This window comes from Sus scrofa, chromosome 12, assembly GCF_000003025.6.
Source record: "Sus scrofa isolate TJ Tabasco breed Duroc chromosome 12, Sscrofa11.1, whole genome shotgun sequence".
NCBI lineage: Eukaryota > Metazoa > Chordata > Mammalia > Artiodactyla > Suidae > Sus > Sus scrofa.
Genome location: NC_010454.4, coordinates 5,573,364 through 5,599,050, shown reverse-complemented (window position 1 = coordinate 5,599,050; position 25,687 = coordinate 5,573,364). Strand labels below are relative to the sequence as shown.

The 25,687-nt window shown below is 60.4% G+C and overlaps 2 protein-coding genes across 18 annotated transcripts in view; one reads left to right on the top strand and one right to left on the bottom strand.

Annotated features, from left to right (window-relative positions):
* Nucleotides 1–6,549, top strand: part of UNK (unkempt family zinc finger) — a 35,748-nt gene extending 29,199 nt beyond the window's left edge. For all 8 annotated transcript variants that reach the window (XM_021066619.1, XM_003357967.4, XM_005653885.3 and 5 more), the window contains 5 exons: nt 742–843; nt 974–1,162; nt 3,378–3,559; nt 4,121–4,378; nt 5,093–6,549. In XM_021066619.1, coding sequence (XP_020922278.1) covers nt 742–843; nt 974–1,162; nt 3,378–3,559; nt 4,121–4,378; nt 5,093–5,248 — 887 coding nt within the window. In that variant the 3' untranslated portion in view covers nt 5,249–6,549. The remainder of the gene's footprint in view (nt 1–741; nt 844–973; nt 1,163–3,377; nt 3,560–4,120; nt 4,379–5,092) is intronic.
* UNC13D (unc-13 homolog D) lies at nt 137–25,623 on the bottom strand. 10 transcript variants are annotated; one of them, XM_021066609.1, is made up of 34 exons: nt 24,941–25,623; nt 24,465–24,605; nt 23,690–23,725; nt 23,348–23,455; nt 23,201–23,260; nt 23,040–23,106; nt 22,601–22,784; nt 22,131–22,175; nt 21,940–22,008; nt 21,738–21,807; nt 21,446–21,550; nt 21,271–21,363; nt 21,093–21,196; nt 19,679–19,796; nt 19,442–19,566; nt 19,207–19,297; nt 19,062–19,118; nt 18,878–18,975; nt 18,709–18,760; nt 18,507–18,637; nt 18,300–18,420; nt 17,817–17,960; nt 17,564–17,662; nt 17,259–17,465; nt 17,001–17,069; nt 15,905–15,984; nt 13,360–13,465; nt 13,211–13,282; nt 12,345–12,428; nt 12,139–12,259; nt 11,859–11,982; nt 11,208–11,404; nt 3,520–3,609; nt 1,157–2,425 (listed from the first exon to the last, which is right to left on the bottom strand). In XM_021066609.1, the coding sequence occupies exons 2-34, from the start codon at nt 24,579–24,581 to the stop codon at nt 2,124–2,126; spliced, it is 3,546 nt and encodes a 1,181-aa protein (XP_020922268.1). In that variant the 5' UTR covers nt 24,582–24,605; nt 24,941–25,623; the 3' UTR covers nt 1,157–2,123. The 10 variants fall into 10 exon arrangements, with proteins under 10 accessions (XP_020922274.1, XP_020922268.1, XP_020922269.1 ...); XM_021066610.1 differs by having other exon boundaries at nt 24,962–25,623; XM_021066612.1 differs by lacking the exon at nt 22,131–22,175.

Below are 25,687 nucleotides of genomic sequence, written 5' to 3'. Positions count from 1 at the left end.
CAGCAAGTCAGCCCCCCGGTTTGCTCTGGTGCGCAGATTAGAAAGGGATGCCTCTTCCCATGGGTACATGCAGTCTTACTCCACAGCATGCGCTGTTCCACCCCCACAGGTATCCTTGTGCAGTGAGCAACCCGCACAGCTGTCCTCAGGTCCTCATTAGAAGCCACTGCCTTTCTCTTTCAGCAGTCACTTATGGGTGCCACTTTCTACCAGGTCCTGTCAGAGGCACTGGGGTGACAGAAATGAAGACATGCTCTTCCTGCCCTCGGGGAGGGACACTGTTTCTGCCCTCCCAGTCCAGTTCATCAGAGCGCAGTGGGAATTTGTTGAGCAACTGCTTTGTACTAGCCACTGAGGGCCCAGAGACCTACCTGCCCTCAGTGAGCTCAGGGGTGAAACATACGAGTGGTAACATCAGGGGACAAGACCTCTGTCAGAGGCAGGGACCCCGGCTTAGGACCCAGTTCCTGTGGGGGGGGGGGTCAGAGAAAGTTTCAGGAAGAGCCGTTGGAGCCGGACGTGGCTGGGGGGTGGGAGAGGGCGGGGGGGCAGTGGTGGCAGAGGAGCAGCCCGAGTGCAGGCAGAGGCTCAAGAGAGCTCAGGTCCGGTGGGACTGAGCTGGAAGATGCAGCGGGGGCCAGAGATGAGGCGGGAGAGGGCGGGTGGGTCCGAGAGGCACCTCGGGACTGTGTGGCCCCTTGCGAGGCGGGGAAGCTCATCCTCCCGTCCCTCTGCCTCCAGAGTCTGCCCTGGATGACCTGGACCTGAATGAGTTCGGGGTGGCCGCCTTAGAGAAGACCTTCGACAGCAGCTCCGTGCCCCACCCGGGCAGCATCACCGTCGGTACTCACCGGGCGGGGGTGGCGGGGGGGGCGCTCCTGGGCTCCAGGCTGGCAGAGAGCCGCCCCCTGCTCAGCGTGGCCCCACGCGGCCTGCCCCGCCCTCACTGGGCCGCCCTCGGCCTCTCTCGCAGGCGGCAGTTTGCTGCAGAGCTCCGCACCCGTGAACATCCCTGGCTCCCTGGGCAGCTCCGCCTCCTTCCACTCCGCATCCCCGTCCCCTCCCGTCAGCCTCTCCTCGCATTTCCTGCAGCAGCCCCAGGGCCACCTGAGCCAGTCAGAAAACACGTTTTTGGGGACCTCAGCATCACATGGATCTTTGGGTAAGAGGGTTTGGCTCTCTGCGACCTGGGGCAGGAATCGGGGCTTTAGGAACACGCCGTGGCCGCTTTGTCCACGGCTGGAGGCAGTTCAGAGTGGAGGTGAGAGCAGGGGCTCTGGGCGCGAGGCGACTCTCTTAGCTGCGCGAACCCGCCCAGGTGACTGACCCTCTCGGCCTTAGCCTCTGCTGTACGTGGGTAGAACGGCAGCGCCCACCTCGTAAGGTGGTCGAGGCTTAAATGAAATGAGTGAAGTGCCAGGCACAGGGCCAGTGCCCAGTGAGGAGCGTGGCCTCGGAACCGCCACTCACCCCAAGCTCCTGGAGGCCAAGCCTGAACAGGCGCACCCTCGGCACAGGGTGGCCTTCCCGGCAGGCAGAAGCACCACCGAGACCCGGCTCGAGCCCCAAAGCCTGTTTGCCGAACACAGCCCTAGAAATTTTTGGACGGGGGTTCTAGAGGGCACGTCAGAGCCCAGGGCCTCAAAGCACCACGCGGAGACTGGCAGGCTCCCCCACGGTGGCCGGCCCTGACTCGCGGATGTTCCCTGAGCCGACGGGGCATAAGGCGGGCCCCCCCCCCCCCGGCTGCTGCTCTTTCCCTCCCCCAGCAGCAGATGTGCAAGGAGATCAGAAATACCCTCCCCCAAGGGCGGCTGGGCATCCTGGTCACCCTGAACCTGAGCCTCCGGGCTCCCTTTGACATTCCGGCCAGGTTTGGGCGCTTCCCCGGTCTCCAGAGGTCGGGGCCGCGTGTGGATTTCGAGGCACCTTGACAGTTTATGTGGACGCCGCCGTCAGCCTCAGGTGCTTGGTGTTACATGTCCCGGAGGCGTCTTAGCTGTAGTCCGACTTGCTGGCCTCTCATTCCTTTCCCCGTGTAGTTATCGAGCAGTTTTAGGGAGACAAGGTGAGCTCAGCAGTCCCTGCTGGCGCCGAGCCATGGTCTCTGGAGGGCAGAGGCGTCACTCTTGGGGGAAGCAGCAGGCTGGGTGCTGTGATTCAGAGTAATAGAGGGACCTGACCTGGATCTGGCTCCCTGAGGAAGGGGCTCCTTTCCACGAGAGGAGATGCCGCCTGAGCGGGAGGAGAGGCACGAGCAGAGCTTGCTGCTGGACGGGGTTGAGCTGGCGCGTTGGTCCCAGGTTCTCTCTCCGGGATGAGGCAGATAGCCTCAGCGCCACTTGGACAGCGGTGGTCATGTGGGTGCACTCGTGTTGCTTGAGGACAGATGGTCTGAAATGCATTTGCTTCTGGAACATCCTGGCTAGATTAGAGGGAAGGGGACAAGAGTCATTAGAATGACATGTGTGGACAGCGGGTTGAGAACCTGACTAGTATCCATGAGGATGCGGGTTCCATCTCTGGTCTCACTCATGGGTTAAGGATCCAGCATTGCTGTGAGCTGCGGCATAGGTCTCAGACGTGGCTCGGGTCTGGCGTTGCTGTGGCTGCGGTGTAGACCAGCAGCTCTGATTCAACCCCTAGCCTGGGAACTTCCATGTGCCGCAGGTGCGGCCCTAAAAAGAAAAAAAGACACATCAGTGATGTGTGTGGGCAGGATGAGGCCAGAGGTGGGTAGGGGTCTCCCTCAGCGGACCGGGGCCCCCGGGAGCCACAGCAGGGACACATGGTGTTAGGAAGCACCTGCTGAGAAAGTGGGGGAGCACACAGCTTGGCTTATTGCAGTCAGACGCCCTTGGTACTGGCCCTGCCACTTAACTGGTTTGTGATTCCTGGTGGCATGTTTTATCTCCATTTCCTCGTTTTAAAACAAGGGGAATGACCCAGGGCTCCCTGAGCTCTTCTTGCTCCGATTCTGCCATCATTTGTGGCTCTGGTCAGTGTCTTTCCTGACTTTCCTCCTGGGCCTCACATGAAGGTGCAAGAAGCCTCCCCCTTTCTCTAGCCTACAAGTGACTCGTGCTCACAAAGGCCACCTTCAGACTGCTCTCCCTACAGCACCTCCCAGGCCCCCCGAGTCACCTTGCGAAGCGAGTGATGGGAGCCCCGTTTTACCGACGGGGATGTTGAGACTCAAGTTAAATGGCAGCTGATGGGGAACAGGTGGCACCTGCACACCCCAGTGAAATTCCCCAGCCCGACCTTGCTGGACTCGCACAGTCAGCCCCTGGGAGCCCCCGGGCGCGGTTGGGCCGGGCCTGGGCCCAAGCCCCAAGCCCGTCGCAGCTCTGACGTCCCTCCTCTCCCCGGAGCAGGGCTGAACGGGATGAACAGCAGCATCTGGGAGCATTTTGCCTCTGGAAGCTTCTCCCCGGGCACGTCCCCTGCTTTCCTGTCGGGGCCAGGGGCTGCCGAGCTGGCCCGGCTTAGGCAAGAACTAGATGAAGCCAACGGTACCATCAAGCAGTGGGAGGAGTCCTGGAAGCAGGCGAAGCAGGTACTGGGCCCACACGTCCACTGCCTTCCCCGGGGGTGCTGGTCGGGGTCCTGGAGAACAGAGCAGAGCCTCAGTTGAGGTGGTTCTCTCTCCCTGTGGAAAGTCTTGCCTCGCCAGGCAAGGACCTGGGGTGGCTGCTGTCCTGGGCCTAGAACTCTGAGCTGTTCATTTGGTCTGAACCAGAGCGCCCCCTCCCTCTCCCCAGAAGCCTGACTCTCCAGGGCTCTGGGTCCAGGGGTTTACGTTCTGAGATGGACCTTGTGTCCAGCCACAGCTTGGCAGCCCATAGAGGTGCTGGCCAGCTCTCCCTAGGGCTCTCCTGCTCTGCTGGGCTCACCCCCATCCATGCCCATAGCAGGTCTCTTGCAGGTCCTGAAACCTCTCTTCTCTGCAGGCAGCATCAGCCTCCTCCCTGCCCCCCTCCCCAGACACCTGACCCAGCTCCCCAGCAGGCCCTGCAGCCACAGTGGCCCACACAGGTGCCCAGGGATGCACTCTCGGGGCAGGGGGGCAAGGGCAGGGGGCCACCGTGACAAGGTGTGCTGTGTGTTGGACCCACAGGCTTGTGATGCCTGGAAGAAGGAGGCCGAGGAGGCCGGGGAGCGGGCCAGCGCGGCAGGTGCGGAGTGCGAGCTGGCCCGGGAGCAGCGGGATGCAATGGAGGCGCAGGTGAAGAAGCTACAGGAGGAGCTGGAGCGGCTGCACTCAGGCCCCGACCCGCAGGCCCTGCCCGCCTTTTCCGACCTGGAGACCCTCTCACTCTCCACCCTCTACTCCCTCCAGAAGCAGCTGCGGGCGCACCTGGAACAAGTGGACAAGGTCAGCTGAGGAATCTGGGGAGCACAGGGCGGGGATGGACAGTGGCCTCGGCCAGAGCTTGGACTCCCTGGGTCCCTGCTGCTCCAGGGCCTCTGTGCAGCAGCTGGGCCGACCCAAGGGCTGTCCTGCTGGAGGGGCGCTAGGACGAGGACGCCACTTCCTGGGCAGAGGGGAAGCTGGAGGCACTGTGGAGGGCGGGCGCTGCCCTGCACTGCATTGGTACGCCGCTTCTCCTGGGACTCTGTGCGTGCCAGCAGACAGTCCAGAACACCTAGGTCCCCAGGGCAGTCTGGTAGGAAGAGCGTTCTTCCCTTCCCTAGCGGGGCATTTGGTAGCCAGGCCTCACCTGTGGCCACGTCACCTTGGGTACACCACTACCCTCCCCAGACCCGTAGTTCCTTTTTGGGGACCTAGGGCCTCTACCAGCTCAAATGAGATGAGGCAGAGAAGCCTTTGTTGGAGGAAAAACCCATTCAGATGGGAGCCGCAGAGCAGCCCACACGCACGGGCTCCGGTGCCCCCGCCCCCACCCCCTGCCGGGCCTTCGGCTGAGAGTAGAGGTGACCAGCCTGCCCTTTGACCTCTCGTGGGCGCCCGAAAGCGTGCTCTGGAGCTCTGCCGGTTTCCTCAGCCCCAAGGGCTGCCTTGAGAACTGGGGAACTCCTTGTCTGACACGGGGCCAGGCCAGTGACCGTGGGGTCCCTCTCCCCGCAGGCCGTGTTCCACATGCAGTCGGTGAAATGCCTTAAGTGTCAGGAGCAGAACCGAGCGGTGCTGCCGTGCCAACACGCCGTGCTGTGTGAGCTCTGTGCCGAGGGCAGTGAGTGCCCCGTGTGCCAGCCAGGCCGGGCCCACACTCTCCAGTCGTGACCCTGCAGGCCTGGCCCTGGCCTGGCTCAGATCTTCTCACCTAGGACTTTTTAAAGTATATATATGTATGTATGTATGTATGTATGTATGTACGTATATGTATATGATTATGTATACATTTCCGTATGTGTGCAGGTATGTGTGGGCGGCCAGTGTGAACAGTGTCTGTGTGTATATCTGTACATAGATATAGACACACACTTTAAAACAGACTTACCAAGCACTTTTTAAAAGAAAACTATTTTGCAGTCCTCTCCCTACCCGCTCCCTACTTTTCCCACTGCAGAGACAAAGTCCCCCCTTCTCCCACCAGCCTTTTGGCAGGGAGTCAGTTTCTGTCTCTTTTTTATGTAGGAACTAACTATTTTTAACTTTTTTCTGGGGCCTGAGCAGGGAGGGGTGGGAAACTAGAAGGGGGTGAGGGAAGGGGCTAAGCCTTCGGGGCAGGCCCTGTTCACCCCACCTCCCCAGGCCAGGGCCCAGAGCCAGGGCTTGTGTGGAGGACCAGCTGGAGAGCTGGCTCCAGCTGTGAGGATGGAGGGGAGGGCGTCTGCTGGGGTCCGAGCCAGCCTAGCTCCTAGGTTTACCAAGTGTGTATTTAGTCTGGGTGGCAGGTAAAAGTTGTGGGGCCAGCCCCACTCCTAGCCCTGGGCCCTTGAAGCTCCTCCAGGGGCAAGGCCTAGGCCTTCTACCCTCAGATTCCTGAGGCTGGAGTCTACCCCCCAGGCTCCCAGCGCAGCCTCCCTGGCCCCAGGGCCATCTACCAGGCTGGCACTGCCCTCTCCATCACCCCCAGCTGCCCTCAGCTGCCCCCCGCCCCCTTGTGCACAGCCCTCTGCTGTCCGCCCCTCCCTCTGGCAGCTAGCAGGGCAATAGGTGGGGGAGTCGCGGACTGTGAGGACCAAGGTAGGGCTCCGGCCCTGCCCTGGAGGGGCTCCGTAGGCATTCCTTGGTGCTCTCTGAGTGCAGCTGACGTCCTGCCCCCTGTCTGGAGCAGACGCCGTGTGCATGTGTGTGCGTGCCTGTCCAATGTATATTGTGTCTTAGCTTCCATTTTAAAAATTGTTCTGTACAGAGAGATGCAGCAGGGGCGGGAGGGCAGAGTGGGCAGAGGGAAGCCGCCCCACTCCCAGCACTGGGGGTCTGGGGTGGGAGCAAGAGCGCTGCAAAGGGTCTGGCCCGGCCCAGGCCCCCCCTTGGGCTCAGCACGAAAGGGCTTTCAATGAATTAAGTGAAAAACTTTTTTACAAAAATGCAAAAATCAAAGCTCCGAACGTATTGGGAATAAACTATGAACTTGCCGCGGGACCTTGTTTTCATGGGGGGGGGCTCCCAGATGAGGGCCTGTGAACTACACGCTCCCAGCCCAGGTTTCAGCCATGTAGACAGCTTGTTCTCTGCCCCTGAGGTGTGGCTAGGGAGCCAAGAGGCCCCTCTAGGCCCAGAGGCTGCCCCCAGCTCCCAGACAGCAGTCAGCTGTTCTCGGTGGGGACCTTCCACCCTGGACACGGGGACCTTCCAAGCCCTCGGGCCCTTGAGAGCTCTGCCCTCAGATGGACTGGGTTACTTGTTTGCCACAGGGCAATAGGCCCCCAGCAGTTCCTTACAGGAACAGACAGTGCCTTCTCGTAAAAGCATTCAAGGTGCTCCTGCGCCTGAGGGAGCCTTCGAGCCACCGCCCTCCCCTGTTCTTAGCTGGCTCGTCGGGTGGGCGTGAAAACACACCTGGGCTCCCTGTGTGGGTCTCAGAGGAGCAGAGCTTGAAAAGAGCCTTGGAGGTGACCTCACCCGAGCTCCCGTCGTTATACCTGTGCAGACTCAACCAGGGTCCCACAGCCAGAATGACAACTGACCCTCAGGCTCGGTCTCCCCACGCACATCGGGGACCCCATTCCTCTAAGCCCTGCCTTTAGAGCAGCCACTTGCCTCAGCCTGCACCCCTGAGGGGCGCCCCCACTCATGGTGCTCCCATGAGAGCACCAGGCACCTGTGCTGGGCAATGGCCTTCAATTACCTTAAATGTACATGGACTAAATTCTCCAACCAAAAGACAAAGACTAGCCAGAATGGATACAAAAACAAGACCCATATATATGCTGTCTTCAAGAGACCCACTTTAGTTCTAGGCACACGTAGAAATTGAAAGCGGGAGGAGGGGAAAAAACATGCATGCAAATGATAATCAGAAGAAAGCTGGAGTGGCAGTGCTCATCAGACAAACTAGACCTTAAAGAATATTAAAAGCGACAAAGAAGGCCCTGAACCTAATGATCAAAGGATCCACCCAAGAAGCAGCTGTAACAATTGTAAATACATAGGCACCCAACATAGGATCTCCTCAGTGAACAAGGCGACTGCTCGCGACCTCAGAAGAGAAACTGACAATAACGCAAGAGCAGGGACCGCAGTGCCCTCTTACAGCAATGGATGGATCATCCGGACAGAAAACCAGCCAGGAAACACGGGCCTTACACGGGGCACTAAAACAGGTGGACTTAGTAGGTACCTAGAGAACATTCCATCCAAAAGCAGCAGAATACACATTCTTCTCAAGTGCACATAGAACATTCTGGGCCACAGATCAGGCCTCGGTAAATTTAAGAAAATTGAAATGGAGCATCTTTTCCAACCACAATGCTATATACAACTTGAAATCAAAAAGGGAAACCAAAAAAACAAATATGTGGAGATGAAACAACATGCTACTAAAACGATCACTGAAGAAATCAAAGTGAAAACTAGGAGTTCCCGTTGGGGCACAGCAGAAACGAATCTGACTAGGAACCATGAGGTTGTGGTTTCGGTCCCTGGCCTCACTCAGTGGGTTAAGGATCCGGTGTTGCCATGAGCTGTAGCGTAGGTCGCAGACGCGGCTCAGATCCTGGGTTGCTGTGGCTCTGGTGTAGGCCGGCTGCTGCAACTCCGATTTGACCCCGTAGCCTGGGAACCTCCATATGCTGTGGGTGTGGCCCTAAAAAGAACAAAAAACAAACAAAATTAAAAATTACATAGAAGCAAATAACAAAAACAACAATCCAAAATCTATAGGATGCAGCAAAAGCAGTTCTAGAAGGGAAGTTTATAGCAATACAAGCCTACCTCAGGAAACAAGAAAAAAGTGTCAAACGACTTAACTTTACACCTAAAGCAACTAAAGAACAGACAAAACCCAAGGTTAGCAGAACGAAAGAAATCATAAAGATCAGAGCAGAAATAAATGAAATAGAAACAAAACCACAGAAAAGATCAGTGAAACTAAAAGCTGGTTCTTTGAAAAGCTCGACAAAATTGATAAACCCTGAGCCAGACTCAAGAAAAAGGACTCAAATCAATAAAATCAGAAATGAAAAAGAAGTTACAGTGGACACCATAGAAATACAAAGGATCATAAGAGATTGCTAAACTATACGCCAATAAAATGGACAACCTAGAAGAAATGGACAATTTCTCAGAAAAGTACAATCTTCCGAGATGAAATGGAAAAGATGAATGGATCGATCGTAAGTACTTAAGTTGAAAACAATAATTTAAAAACTTCCAGGAGTTCTTGTCATGGCTCAGTGGAAACGAATCTGACTAGCATCCTTGGGGGTGCAGGTTCGATCCCTGGCTTTGCTCAGTGGGTTAAGGATTCGGCGTTGCTGTGAGCTATGGTGTTGGTTGCAGATGAGACTCAGATCTGGCGTGGCTGTGGCCATGGCATAAGCCGGCAGCAACAGCTCCAATTCGACCCCCTAGCCTTGGAACCTCTATATGCCATGGGTGCAGCCCTAACAAGACCAAAAAGAAAAAAAAAACTTCCAAAACTTTGGCTTCACAGGCAAATTCAATCAAAAATTTAGAGCAGAGTTAACACCTATCCTAAGACTATTCCAAAAAGCTGTGGAGGAAGGAACACTCCCAAACTCATTCTATGAGGCCATCATCCTGATACCAAAACCAGACAAAGACACCACAAGAAAAATTATAGGCCAACATCACTGACGAACACAGATGGGAAAATGCTCAACAAAATACTAGCAAACATAATCTAACGATACCTGGAAAGGATTGTACACCATATCATGTGGGATTTATCCCAGGGACGCAAGGATTTTTCAACAACCCCAAATCGATCAGTGTGATACACCACATAAACTGAAAAATAAAAATCGTACGATCCCCTCAATAGATGCAGAAAAAGCTTTTGACAAAACCCAACACCCACTTCTTTTTGTTTTGCTTTGCTTTTTAGGGCTGCACCCGCAGCATATGGAGGTTCCCAGGCTAGGGGTCCAATCGGAGCTACAGCTCCAGCAATGCAGGATCTGAGCTGTGTCTGTGACCTACACTGAAACTCACGGCAATGCTGGATACCCATCCCACTGAGCAAGGCCAGGGATCCAGCCCGCATCCTCGTGGATACTATTCGGATTTGTTTCCACTGCACCACAACGGGAACTCCCCAACACCCATTTCTGATAAAAACCCTCTAGAAAGCGGGTCCAGAGGAAACCTACTACCTCAGTATAACAGAGGACACACATGACAAACCCACAGCTAACATCATTCTCAATGGCAAAAAGCTGAAAGAATTCCCGCCGATATCAGGAATAAGACAAGGAGGTCCACTCTCGCCACTACCATTCAACATAGTTTTGGAAGTCCTAGCCACGGCAATCAGAAGAAAAAGGGAAAGGGGTCCAAATTGGAAAGGAAGAAGTAAAACTATCACTGGGTGTTCATTTCTTTATTTTTGCTAAGAAAGTTTCTAGGTGGCAGGTACTGTCCCCTGGAGGACATGTCCTCAGCAGACACAGCCAAACTGTCCCTTCTGTTTTTGTCCCGCTGTGCCAGCCCCACTGCCTGCCAGTTCTCATCCCTTCGGGCCAGAGAAGGTCCTTGGCTTCTCAGCCTGGGTGCTGGCAGCCCCCTCAGGAGAGGACCCAGGCTCCTTTCATCATGGCTGCTGAAGAGCAGCCTCAAGGAACGGGGCCCTCCACCCCAGTGGCTGGAGCGGGCCTCCCTTTTCCCTAAGAGGGGAGCACGGGCAAGGGATGCAGATAGCCGCCTCCCCTCCCTAGGGGCCGCAGGGAGGACGGCGGGGAGTATAAGCACTGCCGGTGGGGCCCCCATCACCGTGGGCCCCGGCTCGGGACTGCTGGGACGCCCGTCCGCAGTGTTAGGCCGGCGGGAGCGCTGCACTGTGATGGGGGGGACCCGACCTCCACCGCTACCGCCCTGGCGGCGGGTGCTGGGAGGCCTGCTTGGCTCGCTGCCGCCGCAGCCGCACAAACCCCTGGGCCTCGCGATCACCCTTCCGGCTCTCCAGCAGCTGCAGGACTGGATCCCCTGCGGAGAGAGGCATTTGGGGTCAGACCGGGGGAAGCGGTGCCTGGGGACGGCCGGGCTACAGCACTGCCCCGTTCTCTGGAAACAGGATGGGCCCGCACTGGCCAAGTTCACTAGACAGCCTGACAGGAAGAGCTGCCTTCCCCGCCCCGGACACTCAGACCCAACTGCAGCGCGGGCTAACGCATCAAACAAGCCACTCGTGCCTCATCCGAAGAAGAGCAATCACAACACCTGCCTCTCTGGGTGGTTGGGACCCAGTGCCCACACTGACCCTCATAAGTGCTCCAACACAAGACCGGCCCTCCTGCCAAGCCCGGGGGCTGCTCTGCAAGCGTGTGCCCCCCACCTCCACCCGTCCCAGGCAGAGGGATGGCCCCTCTCCCCAGGCAGCTCGGTAACTTTATCCCACCAGAGTCGCGCACACAGCCTGGCTTAAACCTCACTGGTCCTTGGTGGATCCTGAGGTCACGGCAGCTCAGCCACCATCCTGGCTCCACAGGCCTCCACCTCCAAGGAGGCTCTCCTCCAACCCACCTTGGCCTCTGGGCGCCCTGAGCCTCTACAGGCTGCCCCTCCCCTGCATCCCAGGGCTGGGCCTCTGCGCTGCCCCAGGGCTCAGGCCTACCGTTGGGTGCGGGGTAGGTGAGGGGCAGGCGGGTCTGAGGCACCTCGCCAGGCTCCTCGGTCCCAGTCAGGCCCGGCACGGAGTGCAGCGGCAGGAAGGCCTCCCCTTCCAGGTCGTCAGCCCCCAGCGTGTCGTGGTCCAGCACTGTGAGCAGGAGGCACGCCCCGTCCTTGCGGCAGGGCTCGGCAGGCACCAGGCTGGGCGGGGGACAGAGCCGGCCTCAGCTGCCTGCCCCACATACTGCCACTGCCACCCACCCCCGCACGGCCGGACAGCTGGGGATTAGGACTGCAGATCAGCTCGGCCTCATGTGCCTTGGGCCACGGCGGTGATGCCAGCTCTGACTGGTGCTGTGACCCAGGGGGCCTGGGTACCCAGGCCTGCCTGCCTTGGGGGATGGAGGACCTCAGGGACGGGACCTTTCCCTGGGAGCGAGCCTCTTAGCCCAACACATGGGAGGATTCTCCCAGCAGTCCTGCTCCACCTGCAGGGGAGCAGGTTTGAGGCCTGTGCCAGCAAACACTTGTCCCAAGTGTCCCTCCCTGGGACACAAACCCGCTCATCTCAGGGCGCCCCTTGGCCCCAGCTGGGAAGAGCAGGCCTCAGGCGGGTCCAGGGCGGGGACGAGCGGCGAGCGTGGGGACCACTCACAATTCAAAGGTCTCATCAAACAGTGGGTGGAGGTCCTTCTTGTGCTTTTGGGTCTCCCGAGGGGCCAGCTCAGGGAACACGTGCCTGGGCTCCAAGGTCAGCTGGACAAAGGGGTCGCTGGAGCCTGGCAAGTGGCCCATGAGGGGACAGTGACCAAGGGTATCCCGGCCCCAAGTCCAGTCCCCACCCCAGCAGCTATGCCGCCTCTAGACGAGTGAGCCCCCAGGGACTCGGGGGACCAGGGTGGGGACAAAGAGTGGCCAGGACAGCCTCCACTCACCATTGGAGTCCAAGGGCAGCAGGCTGGAGGCGCTGAGCAGCTCCACGCGCAGCTTCTGCTCGGAGGCGCGGTAGGAAGCCTTGACCGTGACGGCCCCGAGCTCCTCGGAGGCGGTTTCCGCCTGTGGGTGGGGCACAGGGGCAGCATCAGCTGGGGCTGAGCGGGGGAGGCGGGGCTCCAGGTGCGCAGCCGGGAGGGAGCCTCACCTGCTGCTGGATGCGGCTGCAGAAGTACTTCTGGATGAGCTCCCGGCTGGAGGCTGCCTGCAGCTCCAGGTCCCTCTGCAGCGCCTGGGGATGGGCCATTGCTGAGGACTCACCTCTGCTGTCACACTCACCCACAGCCCAGCGCTGCCCTTCAGAAGTCACAGCCAAGGCGGGAGGCGGCAGCGAGATGTGGAAAACACTGGGTGCCGTGGGGCCACAGGCAGGCCTGCCCGCCCGAGGCCCGGACAGGGTGGGCCCCGCAGGTGTTTCTCACCACCGCCCCCGCCCCAGCCATTTAGAAGAACCTCACACTTGGTTTAAGGCTCTGCTTTGCCTCTTAAATTGCTTTTTCGGCTGTGCACCCTCGGCATGTAGAAGTTCCCAGGCCAGGGATCAAACAAGCACCACAGCAGTGACCCCAGCCAATGACAATGTGGAACCCTAACCCACTGGGCCACCAGGGAGCGGCCTCAATTATCACTGTTTCTGTCTTTGTCTTTTTAGGGCCACTCCCGCGGCACATGGAGGGTCCCAGGCTAGGGCTCCAATCAGAGCTGAAGCCGCCAGCCTACGCCACAGCCACAGCCACACCAGACCCGAACCGCGTCCGTGACCTACACCACAGCTCACGGCAACGCCGGATCCTTAACCCACGGAGCAAGGCCAGGGATGGAACTCGCAACCTCATGGTTCCTAGTCGGATTTGTTTCCACTGAGATTACACGGGGAACTCCATCCATTATTTTTTGGGGGGCCTACATTTTCATTTTGTGCCGAACCCTGTAAATTAGGTAGCTGGTCCTAGATAGAGGTGAGGACAGGAAGGCAGGCTGCCCCACGCCACCAGCTCACCAAAAAGCCCCTACCTGGAAGGTGGCCGTGTGCAGGGCCTCAGGCGGCAGACCGCAGCCCTCGGCGTAGAAGCAGATCTCCAGGTTCTAGGGGGCGAGACACCAGCGGTGACCCCAGGCCATTCTGCCACCGAGGTCACTGTTATTGTCACCGGTATTATTACCTGTAGTGCAATCTTCAGCCTGCGGGAGGCCAGGGGACAGCTCCGCTGGGAGGCAGCCACCTCCGCCAGCACCATGAGCGTGTGCGTCCAGAGCAGGGTCAGAAGGCTGGGGTGGGGTGCGCAGGGGTGCCGGATACAGGGCGGGAGGACGGAAGAGGAGGAAGTGGAGATGCTCTTGAGAAAGAGGGGGCTGCGCGGGGCCCAGCCCCCCGCCCCCCCCCCACCTGCTTCTTGGGTGGGACCGGGGCCAGGGCTGCAGGCGGGGGGCTGCTCTCCTGAGGGAAGGAGGGAGGGGGATGGGACAGACCATCCCGGGCCTGCCCAACACGGCTCATAGCCCAGGGAAGAATCCTTCTCAGCAGGATGAGCAAACCCCAGCAAACAAGGGGCGGGGTGGCCCCCCCATGACAGAATCATGGGTCGAGAAAGGAGCCAAAGTGAGTAGGATCTCCGCACACAGCGTGGAAAAGCACCTACTACCTGCGGGGAGAGAAACGGCAACTGGGCCACAGTCCATCCTAGTAGCGACCTAAAATAACTGAAATTTCACTTGTCAAAGCGGAGTCAGGCAAGCAAGTACAAAAGAAGTGTGATTAAGAACGTGGAGGGTTCCCGTCGTGGCGCAGCGGAAGCGAATCCACAAGGAACCATGAGGTTGTGGGTTTGATTCCTGGCCGCACTCAGTGGGTTAAGCATCTGGCGTTGCTGTGAGCTGTGGGGTAGGTCGCAGACACGACTCAGATTTGGCATTGCTTCGGCTGTGGTGTGGGCTGGCAGCTGTAGCTCCAACTCGACCCCTAGCCTGGGAATCCCCATATGCTGCAGTTGCGGCCCTAAAAAGCAAAAAAAAAAAAAAAAAAAAAGAACCGAGAGTTCCCTACAACTATAAATGTAATTAAATTCATTCAGTTAAAAAAATTTAAGGGAAAAAAAAGGTCAGTTCCTTTGGGGGAAAAAAAAACCAACTGGGAGTTCCCATTGTGGCTCAGCCATAACAAACCTGACCAGGATCCATGAGGATGCGGTTTGATCCCTGGCCTCACTCAGTGGCTCGAGGATCTGGCATTGCTGTAAGCTGTGGTGTAGGTCAGAGATGTGGCTCGGATTCCCACGTTGCTGCGGCTGTGGCGTCGGCTGGCAGCCACAGCTCTGATTTGACCCTTAGGCTGAGAACTTCCATATGCTGCAGGTGGGGCCCTAAAAAGCAAAAAAAAAAAATTAATTTGGTCAACATACTTAAGAGCTCATTAGGTACCAGACACCGTTCCGACAGCTCTGAGGCAGTGACGGGTAAGTAATGCGCTTGTCTTAGTGCAGATTAAAGTCTGTTTTGTGGGCAAATCAGAGCTGAACCAATGGCATTCTATGGCCTATGATACAAAGAGGGTGGGCTTCCAAGGCCGGTGCCCCACGGGAGCGGAGCAGAACTCTGGAGGCCGGCACCCCCGTGTGGAAGAATCTGTCCTCGTCCCCGCCACCGTCGTGGGGGCCGCTCACAGTCATCAACCACTTCCTTTGTCGCAGGCGCCAGGCTCAGCGCTTGACTCATTCAGTCCTCAGCAGAGGCCAGAACTAGGGTCATCCGCACAGAAGACTTGAGCAATCTGCTCGAGGCCACCCACCAAGCAGCAGTGGAGCTGGAGTCTGAGGCCTGGTCGTGCAGAGCCCGTGCCCTTGGCCGCTACCCCCTGCTGCCCAGTGGCGGGGGAGGGGGGGGCTGCTTTAAGGCAGACCCTAGGAGGAGTTCCTGCCATGGCTCAGTGGTTAACGAATCCGACTAGGAACCATGAGGTTGCGGCGTTCAATCCCTGGCCTTGCTCAGTGGTTTAGGATCCAGCGTTGCCATGGGCTGTGGTGCAGGTCGCAGATGCGGCTTGGATCTGATGTTGCTGTGGTGTAGGCTGGCAGCTGTAGCTCTGATTAGACCTCTAGCTCAGGAACCTCCGTATGCTGCGGGAATGGCCCTAGAAAAGGCAAAAAGACCACAACAACAAAAAAAAGACAGACCCTAGGAGTTCCTGTCGTGGCACAGCGGAAACAAATCTGACTAGGAACCATGAGGTTGCGGGTTCGATCCCTGGCCTTGCTCAATGGGTTAAGGATCTGATGTTGCCATGAGCTGTGGTGTAGGTCACAGACGCGGCTTGGATCCTGTGTTGCTGTGGCTGTGGTATAGGCCAGCAGCTACAGCTCCGATTAGACCCCTAGCCTGGGAACTTCCATATGCCAGGGGTGCAGCCCCAAAAAAGAGAGAGAGACCCTAACTAGAAGTTTCTGTGGGCTGTGGGAGAGGAACACCAGCTGCCTGCAACCTTAGGGAGGGCAGAGCGGCCAGCCGTCTCCCAGAGACGTAGCCCAGGGCTCGGGGAGGAAGGAGGGACAGGCAGGGTTCAGCTCGGCCGAAGGGGAACAGGACAGGTGGTGAGCGCCCAGACCCTGGGAGCGAGCATTTCAGAGAGGCTGTTTGCACCCGCCCCTGAGGAGGGAGGGCAGGTGGGCGGAGGGGGGTGATGGGGGCGCCGCGGGGCAGGCGGCTGCGGCAGACCTGCTGAAGTTCTCCTGCACCAAGTTGGTGTTCATGTAGCAGAGCTCCACCTCCAGGAACTTCATCAGGGGCAGAATGGCCTGGGGAGGGGCGCAGCACGTCCAGCTCTGGCCCATTCCGCTGCCACCCCCTTTCCCTGGCCCTGACCGGGGCAGGAACCCGGGCCAGGAGCCTCGGTGCATATATTTGGAAGGTTTGCAGAGCTAACCCATGACCACAGTCCGCTCCAGCCACACTGGCCTCCCCTATAGCCCTTGAACCTGCCGGGCACTGTCCTGCCTCAGGGCCTTTGCCCATGCTGTTCCCGCCTATAGAAATCCTCAGAGCTCCTTCTCTGGCTTCCTTTAGATCCTGACTCAGCCGTCGCCCTCTGACTAAGGCCTTCTCTGGCCACTATCTAAAAACACAGTCCTCTGACGCTCTCCCATCTCTCGTATGTTTTATTTTTCTCTTTAGCAGCTATTGTTATTGAAGCTGCCGTGTGTGTGTGTGTGTGTGTGTGTCTATAAACACACAGATATGCACGTATAGTTCTGGTTAAAGCTATAGTTCTGCTCATATACACTTACTTAGCTCCTCTTTCACCTGCCCTGCTAGAATGTAACCTCTAGCAAGCCAGGGATTTTTGTCCTGGCGTTCACTGACATATACTCCCAGGGCCTAAATCAATACCTGGGACAAAGGGGGGGCTTTAATAGTTGATGAATTAATGAGTAACATTCTCCCCAAGCAAAGGTGTACATTACTGTCCCTGGCGACAGATGAGGAACCTGAGGTCAGCTGGCCTGAATAAACAGGACAGCCGTGCCAGTGGGAAGGCTACACGCCCAGGTCTGCTTGCTGCAAAGTCTAAGGCCTCCCCCACGGCAGCCCCCACCGACTGTCACTGCTGGGAGAAGCCATGGACTCACCCAAGCCCACCCTCAGCACCCGAGGAGGAAACTGAGGCCAAGAGGGAACATTCCTTGCCCAAGTCTGGGTCTGGAGGACTTATCGCTGACACCCCCTGGCCTTCAGCCCCCTGCCCAGCCCAAGCCCCTTTGCAATCCCTGACCCCACCGCTGGCAACGGTTGGCGAGCAGGGAGAGCCACTCACATCCTCAGGCAGGACAGACTCCTTGATGCCCACAAGTTTCTGGATGTGCTTGGCAATGCCCACCTCAAGCTGGAGACACAAAGCAGCAGAAGAGAGGTCAGGGTGTGACTCGGGGAGTCCAGAGAGGAGGTTTGGGGCCCGAGTTTAGGTTCAGGAAGGGGAAGGAGCTAGACACTGGCCCAAGTCCTACTGGGGTGGGGGGGGGGATTTCAGGCTGAGGATGGCTGGGGCGGGGTCACTGTGGGTCAAGCAAGTTACCTGTTCGGCTAAGGTACGGACTCCAGTTCGAATCTCATGGCCCAGCCCAGCCAGCGCGCTCTGCAGCTGGGCATGCAGCGTGTTCTGCAGCTGCCCCTGCTCCAGCACAGCCACTACCCGCTGCTCCAGCGCTTCCCAGGCCAGCTGGGTGGGCAGCTTGCCGATCACCAGCCGCAGCTGCTCCATGTTGTTCACCACCACACACAGCTGCAGGCAGCCCGGGCACAAGGATGCAGGGCTTTCTGAAGAGTGCCAGGACTCCAGCCCCACCCTGGCCCGGCCCAGCCTCCAGCTCTGGCCCTTACCATGTTGGCTGCCTGGCCTTGGTCCTTCTGGCCTGCAGAGAGCTCACGGGCCCGGGCCTTTATAAGGCTGCAGTACACGAGGGCCAGACGGCAGGTGTCCTGGGGTAAGGAGAGGACGGTCAATGGGGGAGGAGTGTCCAGGGGGGCAGATGGGAGGGGGCACAGGAATCTCAGGAGGATTTAGGACACAGGCTCTTAGAAGTTGCCAGGGTGAGAAGGTGGGAGACATGGTGGGGTGGGAACGAGGCTGCACCTCCACGAACTTGACAGTGATCATGAAGGCCTCCTCCGGGTCAGGCCAGTCCAGCTGCCGGGCGGTGTGGCTGATCTGGGCAAAGCAGGTGGACAGATCCACAGCCGACGTGCTATGCTTGGTCAGTTCACCCAGGGGCACCAGCTAGGAGATGGGGGTGGGCTCAAGACTTTGCTAAATTCTGCCCCTCCCTTCCTTGCATCTGCAAACATCCAGAGCTCAGACTGCTGGCAAACACAGAGCTGGCCAGGCGGCTGCAAGGTGAAGAAGCAGGGCTCTGCCCAGAACCCCCCGGCCGCAAGAATCAGCCCGTAAAGGGAAGCCACAGTTTACCCCAAGTGTAACAGGAGGCAGCGTTTTGCACCTAAGTGGCTTCAAGAGCACTGCTCCACCAGGTTACCGCTTCTGCAGGTGCGAAAGGTCTGGCGGAGGCCCAAGCCACACCCCCAAAGGCGGGACTCCGCCCCTAGGCCAGGGCCCCACCTTGTCCATCTGCACAGCACGCTGCACACGCGCCAGGGCCACACTGTACGTCTTCTGGAGCCAGGAGGGGATGGCCGGCTGGAACCAGCGGTGGAAGCCGTCCAAGGCCAGGACTCCATCCCTGGGGAGAGCCAGGGTCAGCCTGGGAAAGCCCGGGGCCACTGCGGGCTGCGGCCCCTCCTCGCCCAGCAGCCGTCGGCTTCCTACCTCTCCGAGGGGACCGGGCCCAGCCGGCAGAGGTCCTTGAGGCTGACGTAGAGCTGGAACAGACTCTCGCCAATCTCCGGGGTCACGGCGTCGCCCATCGCCGCCGTGTGGTCCTGCACTCGCTTGGCCACCTGCGGAGGGAGAGCGTGGTGGGCGGGGCTCAGGGCCGGGGGCGTGGCCTGGAGCCGCGGGGGAGCCTCACCAGCCACTGCAGCTCCTGGAAAGCCACGGAGAAGAGGTCGATCTTGAGGACGCTGGAGGAAAGGCAGCGGGCGTGACCTGGCGGCACACAGCGGGGGGGGGGGGGGGGGGCCTCTGGTCCCCATCCTGAGCCCAGGCTGCTTTGCCTCCCAGCCCCGCCACCCGCTCACTTGTGGAAGATCTTGTTCCATGTGCGCTGGCACTGGTGCAGGTCGCCAGTGATGTCCTGTACCAGGCTCAGTAAGGCCTTGGCCGCCTCCAGCAAGCCCTGGCAAGGACAGAGGTGAGCCAGGCAGGTCTTCTCCCGGCAGGCCTGCCCATCCCACCTCCCGCCACCTGGCCCAACACCCTCACCTGCACCATGGGCTGATGGTGCTGCTGCTTCAGGTGGAACCATTCAACGGTGCCAGTCTGTGGGCCGAGAGGCAGTGAGCCAGGAGCGTGGCTTAGGCCCAGGCCCAGGCCCGTGCCCTCCCCGCCCCCAGGGTGGGCACCATACTCGCAGTGCCTCGGTCACCAGCTGGGGCAGGGGGGTGCTGTCGGGGCACAGTTCTCCAAAGGCCTTCATCTTGCACATCTGTACCAGGACCCTGTGTGGACAGAGAGCCGCGTCCAAGATGCCCGATGCCCCGACGGCCCCCTCACTCCTCCAGCAGGCTTCCCCGCCCCAGAGGTGCCCCAGCTGTTCCCCCAGCCCTGTGTCCACCGAAGCAGGGGAAGGAGGAACCACCGACCTGAGGAGAGACTGCAGCCGAGCTGGGGAGTCGGAGACGGAGAGGGGGAAGACAGACCGGAACCTCCGGATGAGGGAGAGGCCGTAGGCCAGCAGGGAGTTGAACGAGGTGGCCAGCTCCTCCAGCTGCGGGGCCAGGAAGGGGCTGTGAGGCGGGGGCTGCTTTGTGGGGCCTGGAGTGCCGCTCCCGCTCCCAGAGCCCTGCCTGCCCAACACCCCTCGCCCCACTCCAGCCCACCTGCTCTGCCTTGAGCCGGCCCTGGATCCACTGGTACTCGATGCTGGTGATAGGGTACAGGAGGCAGCTGCTGGGGAACTCCAGGCTCTGGTAGAGGCGACTGTAGGCCAGCCACTGCCTGCGGCAGACAGGAAGCCCTCAGCCCGGCCAAGTGGGGCACCTCCCTGCCCACAGGTCGCCTGGCCTGGGGGGAGGGGGACAGCGCCTCCCCCTGCCCCCTAGCCTCCTGGGGATCCCCATCGACCCACTGAGGCTGAAATCCAGCGGCTGAAAGTAACTTGCAAGATTTTGTTCCCACAAGCGCTTTTCAGATGGGTACATGAATGGCCCATCTCTTAAATTCGATGTAAAAACTCAGAATTTCTTAGAGTTCCCTGATGACCTAGTAGTTAAGGACTCAGTGTTGTTACTGCGGTGGCCCAGGTTCAAGCCCTGTCCTGGGAGCTTCTGCCTGCCACGGGCACAGCCGAAAATAAATAAACCAGGATTTCTTGCTTCTTTTGGAAAATTAGATGTAGAGGCTTGAGCCCTCATGTCCATGCGGCACATGTCAGCTAGAACCATGCCTTTCGTTTGTTCAGGGATGACTTGACAGAGGTGGCTGAGCCAAGCTAAGCGGGAAGGCGAAGGAGCCCGGGGGGAGAAGAGCAGCCCAGGAACACACCTCCACCACTCGGGGACACAGCGGCCACCTGCACTTCCTGCGGGAGCCCTGCCGGCAAACTCGACCCTCGCCATGGGTGCCTGGTCCAGTCTGCAGCCTCGCCTGCCTTCCCCACAGCTACCCAGGAAGACCTACCTCGGCTGGTCCTGGGCACTGCCCTTCTCTGCCAGCCTCCTTTCCATCCCCTTCTCAACTGCCCAATGTCAGCCAGGCCCAGGGCAGCACCCACCCTCTCTCCCCCTGCTGGCAGCACCCAGGCTATGCCTCTACCTCTCCTGGGCATTGAAACATCTATGAACTCCTAGGTGTCTTTCCTGGCATTTCCATAACCTAACACGGCTCTGGGCATGTGCCAGGCCCTCAACATCAGTGCCCAGATTTGTTCAATGGCCCTGGGGCTGGTCCAGGGGTGGCAAACTCAACTGCCCGGAAGGACTCAGGTAATGTCAGAGAGTGAAGCGTCTGGATGGCAACCGTGCCCCTGGATGGGGGAGGCCACGTGACTCGACTCTGACCAACCGCAACCCAGCAAGACCACAGCCTGGCGATTCCAGCACTCCTGTTTCCCAGGAAGCAGAAGTGTCTCTGCACGGGAAATCTTCAGATACTTAAAAGTCGGCAACTGACTCTTAAAATACACAGTTGCGCCCCAAACAGCAATCTCTTGAGGGTTAGACTCCACTGCCAGCTTGTAGGAGGGAGAGGGTGCAGCACAGACCCTCGGAGGCTCTGACTGGGCTGTGCACTCACGCCAGGGACCGGTGGAAGTCGGATAGGTCCTTCTGCGTGGCGTGGAGGAAGAGGATGGTGGCAGCATGGGCACTCAGCGACCCATCCCAGGAGGTACTGCCTGCCTGAGGGGACAGGCAGAGGGCTGTCAGGACCCACAAGCAGACCCTGGCCCTGCCCTGCCCTGGGAGGGCAGTACCTGGTGCTGGGTGACCTCGTGGGACACGAGCTGCTGCAGCAGGTGGAGGTGCACGGTGTAGCTGGGCTGGGAGCGGCTGGCCACGGTGGCTCTCTGCAGGGGGCAGGCCTGGCCGTGAGCAGAGGACCCTGCACCCGGTCAGTCCGCGTCCTGCCCACCCAGCCGAGCCACCTACCCGCTTGTGAATGAACTGGAACTGGAGGTGGCACTGACCGCGGTCTGGGTAGGTCTCCGTGCAGGGCTCCAGAGGGTACCACTGGTCCTCCCGGCAGTGCAGGTCCTGGCAGGCCGGGCAGGCAGGAAATGCCCACGCCCATGAGCCGTGTGAGCCTCGAACAGTCGGGAGCAGGAGAGGCGATGCGAGGCAGACCCCAGGCTTGGTGCAGACCCAGAGCCCCGCTCTCGAAGCCCTCCTAACCCCAACTCCGTCTCTCTCTCGCCCGGGACCCCTTCCCCGCCGCACTCACCTGCAGTCTCAGCACCACGTTCCCCAGAAAGTCGTCCTGGCCTTTGTCCTTCCGGGCCTCCTTAAAGATCCTGTTCCAGGCAGGGTCCCATGAGGGACAGGGGCCAAGAGTCTGCCTGGGTCAGGCTGGGATCTGCCCCTACCTGCGGCCACCTGGGCGACAGAGCCTGCAGCCCAGCACCCAGCACCTGCTCAGCTCTCACCTACGAAGCCCGTGCAGATCCGTGAGCTCCCCGAGCTTCTGTCTGACAGACTCCACGGTGTCCAGGTCCCTGGCGGGGCAGAGGTGTGAGTGGGAGGCAGAGAGGGTGTCCTGGGAGCCCCCCGACCCCTTTCTGCCTCCACCCCTCCCCCCTTCTCTCCCTCATGCCTCCGGGAGGGGCCTGCCCCTCACCACATGTCCAGATGGAAGCTGGCGTTGTTTATGTCCCCAAACTCTCTGCAGGGAGAAACGCACACGGCTGAGCGTCTTGGAGGGCTAGAGCCCCTGGCCAGGCCACAGGCTACCCCAGCCCTGAGCCTGTCCCCCAAAACTGCCATCCCCAGTGTCACCACTGGCACATCTTTTCCTGCAGCCTCTTTCTCTCTTCCCAGTGGCAGCGCTCCCTCCTTTAAGTGTGGTCTTCAGCCCTCGCCCCCAGATGAACCCAGGTGTACCCTCTGCACTCCCCCCCAGCACGCGGCTTTTTGTCCTGTCTGGCCTCCTGTCTGTCTCCCCTGCTTTGGGAACAGGCTCCTCCTCTGGCCAAGTCCAGCCCAAGCCCCTCCCCGAGCCAGGAAGTCCTGCTGACCTCCGGGATGGAGGGAGCCCCCACCACCCCGAATGGCCCCAGACAGGGTGGGCGCTGGGCCTGGGCCACGTACAGGATGAAGGTCTCGTCCCAGACGGGGTTGAGTGTCTGGGTTATGACTTGGGTGCGGTGGGTCTGCTCCTCCGGGATGGTGTGTCTCACCACGGCCTTCTGCCGACGCCGGGGCCCGGGGCTGCCCCCTGGCACGGCTGCCCCCTGCTCGATGATGGCCAGCAGGCAGTAGGGGTCACTGAACCCTGGGGAGGGGGGGGAGGATGAGGCAGCCTGGGCGGTGGCCATCACCCTCCTCCCTGGCAGGGGCCAGGGGGTGGGGGTGGGAGAGCCCCCAATCCGACCGCAGACGCTGAGGGCAAGGGGCTGGCGGCGCCGGAATGAGCCCCAGGGGACTTTTGGGCGATGGGCGCTCCCATCCAGAGCTCTGGGACAGGCTGTGATGGGGAGAGGAAGGAGCCAGGAAGAAGGCCCCCAGGGCGCCCCCATCGCCAACTCACCACTGACATCCTTGCCCAGAATGCCTTTGGCTTGTTTCACCGTCGCTTTCAGACAAAATACTGGCTTCTAGAGTGACAGGAGGTGGGGCCTGAGTCTCAGAGGGAGCCGGGCTTCCCAGCCTCCCTGCTTGCCCGGGATGGCTGGACAGGGGGTTAGTTACCTCGAGCTCCTGGACCTGCTGCAGCATCTGCAGGTGCTCCTCGGGCTCCATGTGGAAGGCCTGGTGGGGTAAGAGTGTGGGAAGCTTGGGGCACAGGCAGGGGTGGCCAGGCTGCAGGGAGGCAGGTGGAGTGGGGGCTGGGCTCACCTCCTGCAGGTATCGCAGCAGCTCAGAGGACTCCCCCACATGGTTGGGCTCGGGCTGACCCAGGCGGTACAGGACAGTGTAGAGAGCTTCCTCGTAGAGCAGGGCCCGCTGAGACACAGCAAGGTCACCTCGGGAACCGCCATCCACTCCCCACAAGGGCTGGGCCCCACCAGCCACTCCCAGGACCCAGAGCACCTGCCCAAAGCGGGGACCAGGGGAGGGGAAGGGAGGTGGGGAGTGGGGGAGACCCACCCTTGGCCAGCAGCCCAGGAGGTTGTTTGGGAGGATGCAGAGCTGCTTCCCAGCCCCTCTCTGCACCCCCCAAAATGCTCCGATTCTTACCTCTTCAGAGGAGAAGTGGTGGGATGGAGTCTCAACCTGGGGAGCAAGGTAAATAGACAAAGTGTCCCAGAGGCCCGGACTGGGGCTTGGACGCTGCAGGAACGGCTCCTCACAGATGGGGCCCAGGCTGAGGGCGGAGGGGCCCCGGCCCCCAGCCCCCGGCCACACCAGTGCCGCGCACCTGTTCCTGCAGCAGGCCTTCTGGGGGGCTGGCCTCCAGGGCGCCTTCCTCATCCCCCGGCCTGCCGAGGCTGGGGTCCATTGGCGCTCAGCTGCCCCAGCAGCGTGAGCTTGCGGCACCCGTGGCCCCACAGTCCCTTCCTTCCCCAGAGGAAGCAGCGCTGCTTATCGGCGGCCCAGCTCCGCACCCCAGCGGCGGAAGTGAGGCCCAGCAGCTGAGGTGGGAGACTGAGGTCATGCCAAGCAGGGCTGGGGGCTGCTCAGCTGCACCCCGAACTGCCAGCCCGCCGCAGAGCCACTCCCGCCCCGATGGCGCCTTTGGAGCTGGATGAGCAGAGGACGGGGAGGGCATGGGGCACCCGAGGGAGGGGGCTCAGGGAGGCTCAGACCCTGGACCGCGGCCCGGGATGGCCCTGAGAGCACATGGCAGACCCTCCTCTGCTGACCTAGAAGGCCCGGCGGGGGGCTGGGGGCTGGGGGAGGGCGGGGAGGGGACCCCGTCCTCAGCCACAGCCCACAGCAGGCGGGGCGCCTGCACCCAGAGACGCGGAGCCCCACCCAGGCCTGCTCTTCTTCCCTCTGCGGTCCCTCCTACCTCCTGAGCCCTCGGGGGCAGGGGATCCTGCAGATCTCTGACCCTGCGGCGCCTTATCTTGATGGCCTGTCGCAAGAGCGGGGGGCGCCGCTGCGAGTGGGGGAAGAGCGTCGCCATGGTGGCCAGCCAGGCCCTTCCCCGCTGGGTGAAGATAGCAGGGCCACAGGGTTACGCAAAGAGCCCAGGGCTGCCACCCGTGCCAGGGGAGGGGGAAGGAAGGGCGGGTCGGGGGAGGGTCAGGTCGGGGTTTCACCACCTCCCAGGCCCCTGCACCTTCCTCCCTCCCACGGACTGGATCCCGGGAGGAGGAACTCGCCTGGGCTGGAGGCCCAGGGCGAGCCGGTGGGCGGGCCCGGCCCCTCCCCACCCTCCCACCGAGCCCCTGGGCGGGGGTCAGGGCTGCCCAGCAAGGGGGGTCAGGGCAGGCGGGCAGCAGCTCCCCCCCCCGTCCAGGTGCGGTGCCCTGGGAAGCCAACCTGGCCAAGGAAGGTCCTCACCGCAGCCTTCCCTGAACGGGCCTCAGAAGCCGGGGCTGGGAGTGAGTGGGCACGGGATGGGGGCTCCAGAGAGGTGCCTCCTCAGCGGTCAGCCAATTGCTCAACCCGCTCTGCTCCACAGGTGACATTCCACCGAGGTGACAGGACCAGGCTGTGCCGGGTAGGGCCAGCCCCAAGGCCTCTGCTCCCGCCCCCCCAAGGATAGGCAGGAGAGGGCTCCCTTCAAATGCCCTTGTAGGGGGTTTAGCCAACCCCAGGAGCTGCTGGGCGGGGCTGGCCAGAAGGAAGAGGCTGGGAGGCCGTGGGGCTTGCCTCTCCTGACAGGACGACTTGGTCCAGAAGGGACTGGAAAACGGACACCTCGGTGCTGGGCTGAGCGCCCCCACATCCAGGCCCTTCCTCCAGGTCAGGCCCTGGGAGTGCAGGCCCCTGCGTGGACTGTGGCTATTTCCCACCCTCCCCTAGCCCCAGGCACCAAGGTTCACACGGAAGGTGGCACCAGGGCCTCGCCCAACCGGCTGGCCTTCACAAAGGCACTCTGTCAATGCCACCGCCTCCAACACCACCTCCCACCCAGGGCAGCTCCTGGGCTGGGCCAGGCCCCAAGGGACTCGGTGGGTGGGCACAGTTGCTGAGAAACTGCCCCGGAATAAACCCGGGAGAGGCCTTAGCATCCTGGGCCCAAATGGACCAAGAGAACAAGGGACCCTCACATGGGAGGGAGCC

Excerpts from the sequence above, each read along its gene's own strand:
- UNC13D (XM_021066609.1), bottom strand. The coding sequence starts at position 24,581 with ATGGCGACGCTCTTCCCCCACTCGCAGCGGCGCCCCCCGCTCTTGCGA. Across the intron at positions 21,197-21,270 it reads ACGAGGTCACCCAGCACCAG|GCAGGCAGTACCTCCTGGGA; the intron begins GTACTGCCCTCC and ends CTGTCCCCTCAG. Across the intron at positions 2,426-3,519 it reads ACTCCTCCCACTGCTTGATG|CCAGGATGTTCCAGAAGCAA; the intron begins GTACCGTTGGCT and ends CCTCTAATCTAG.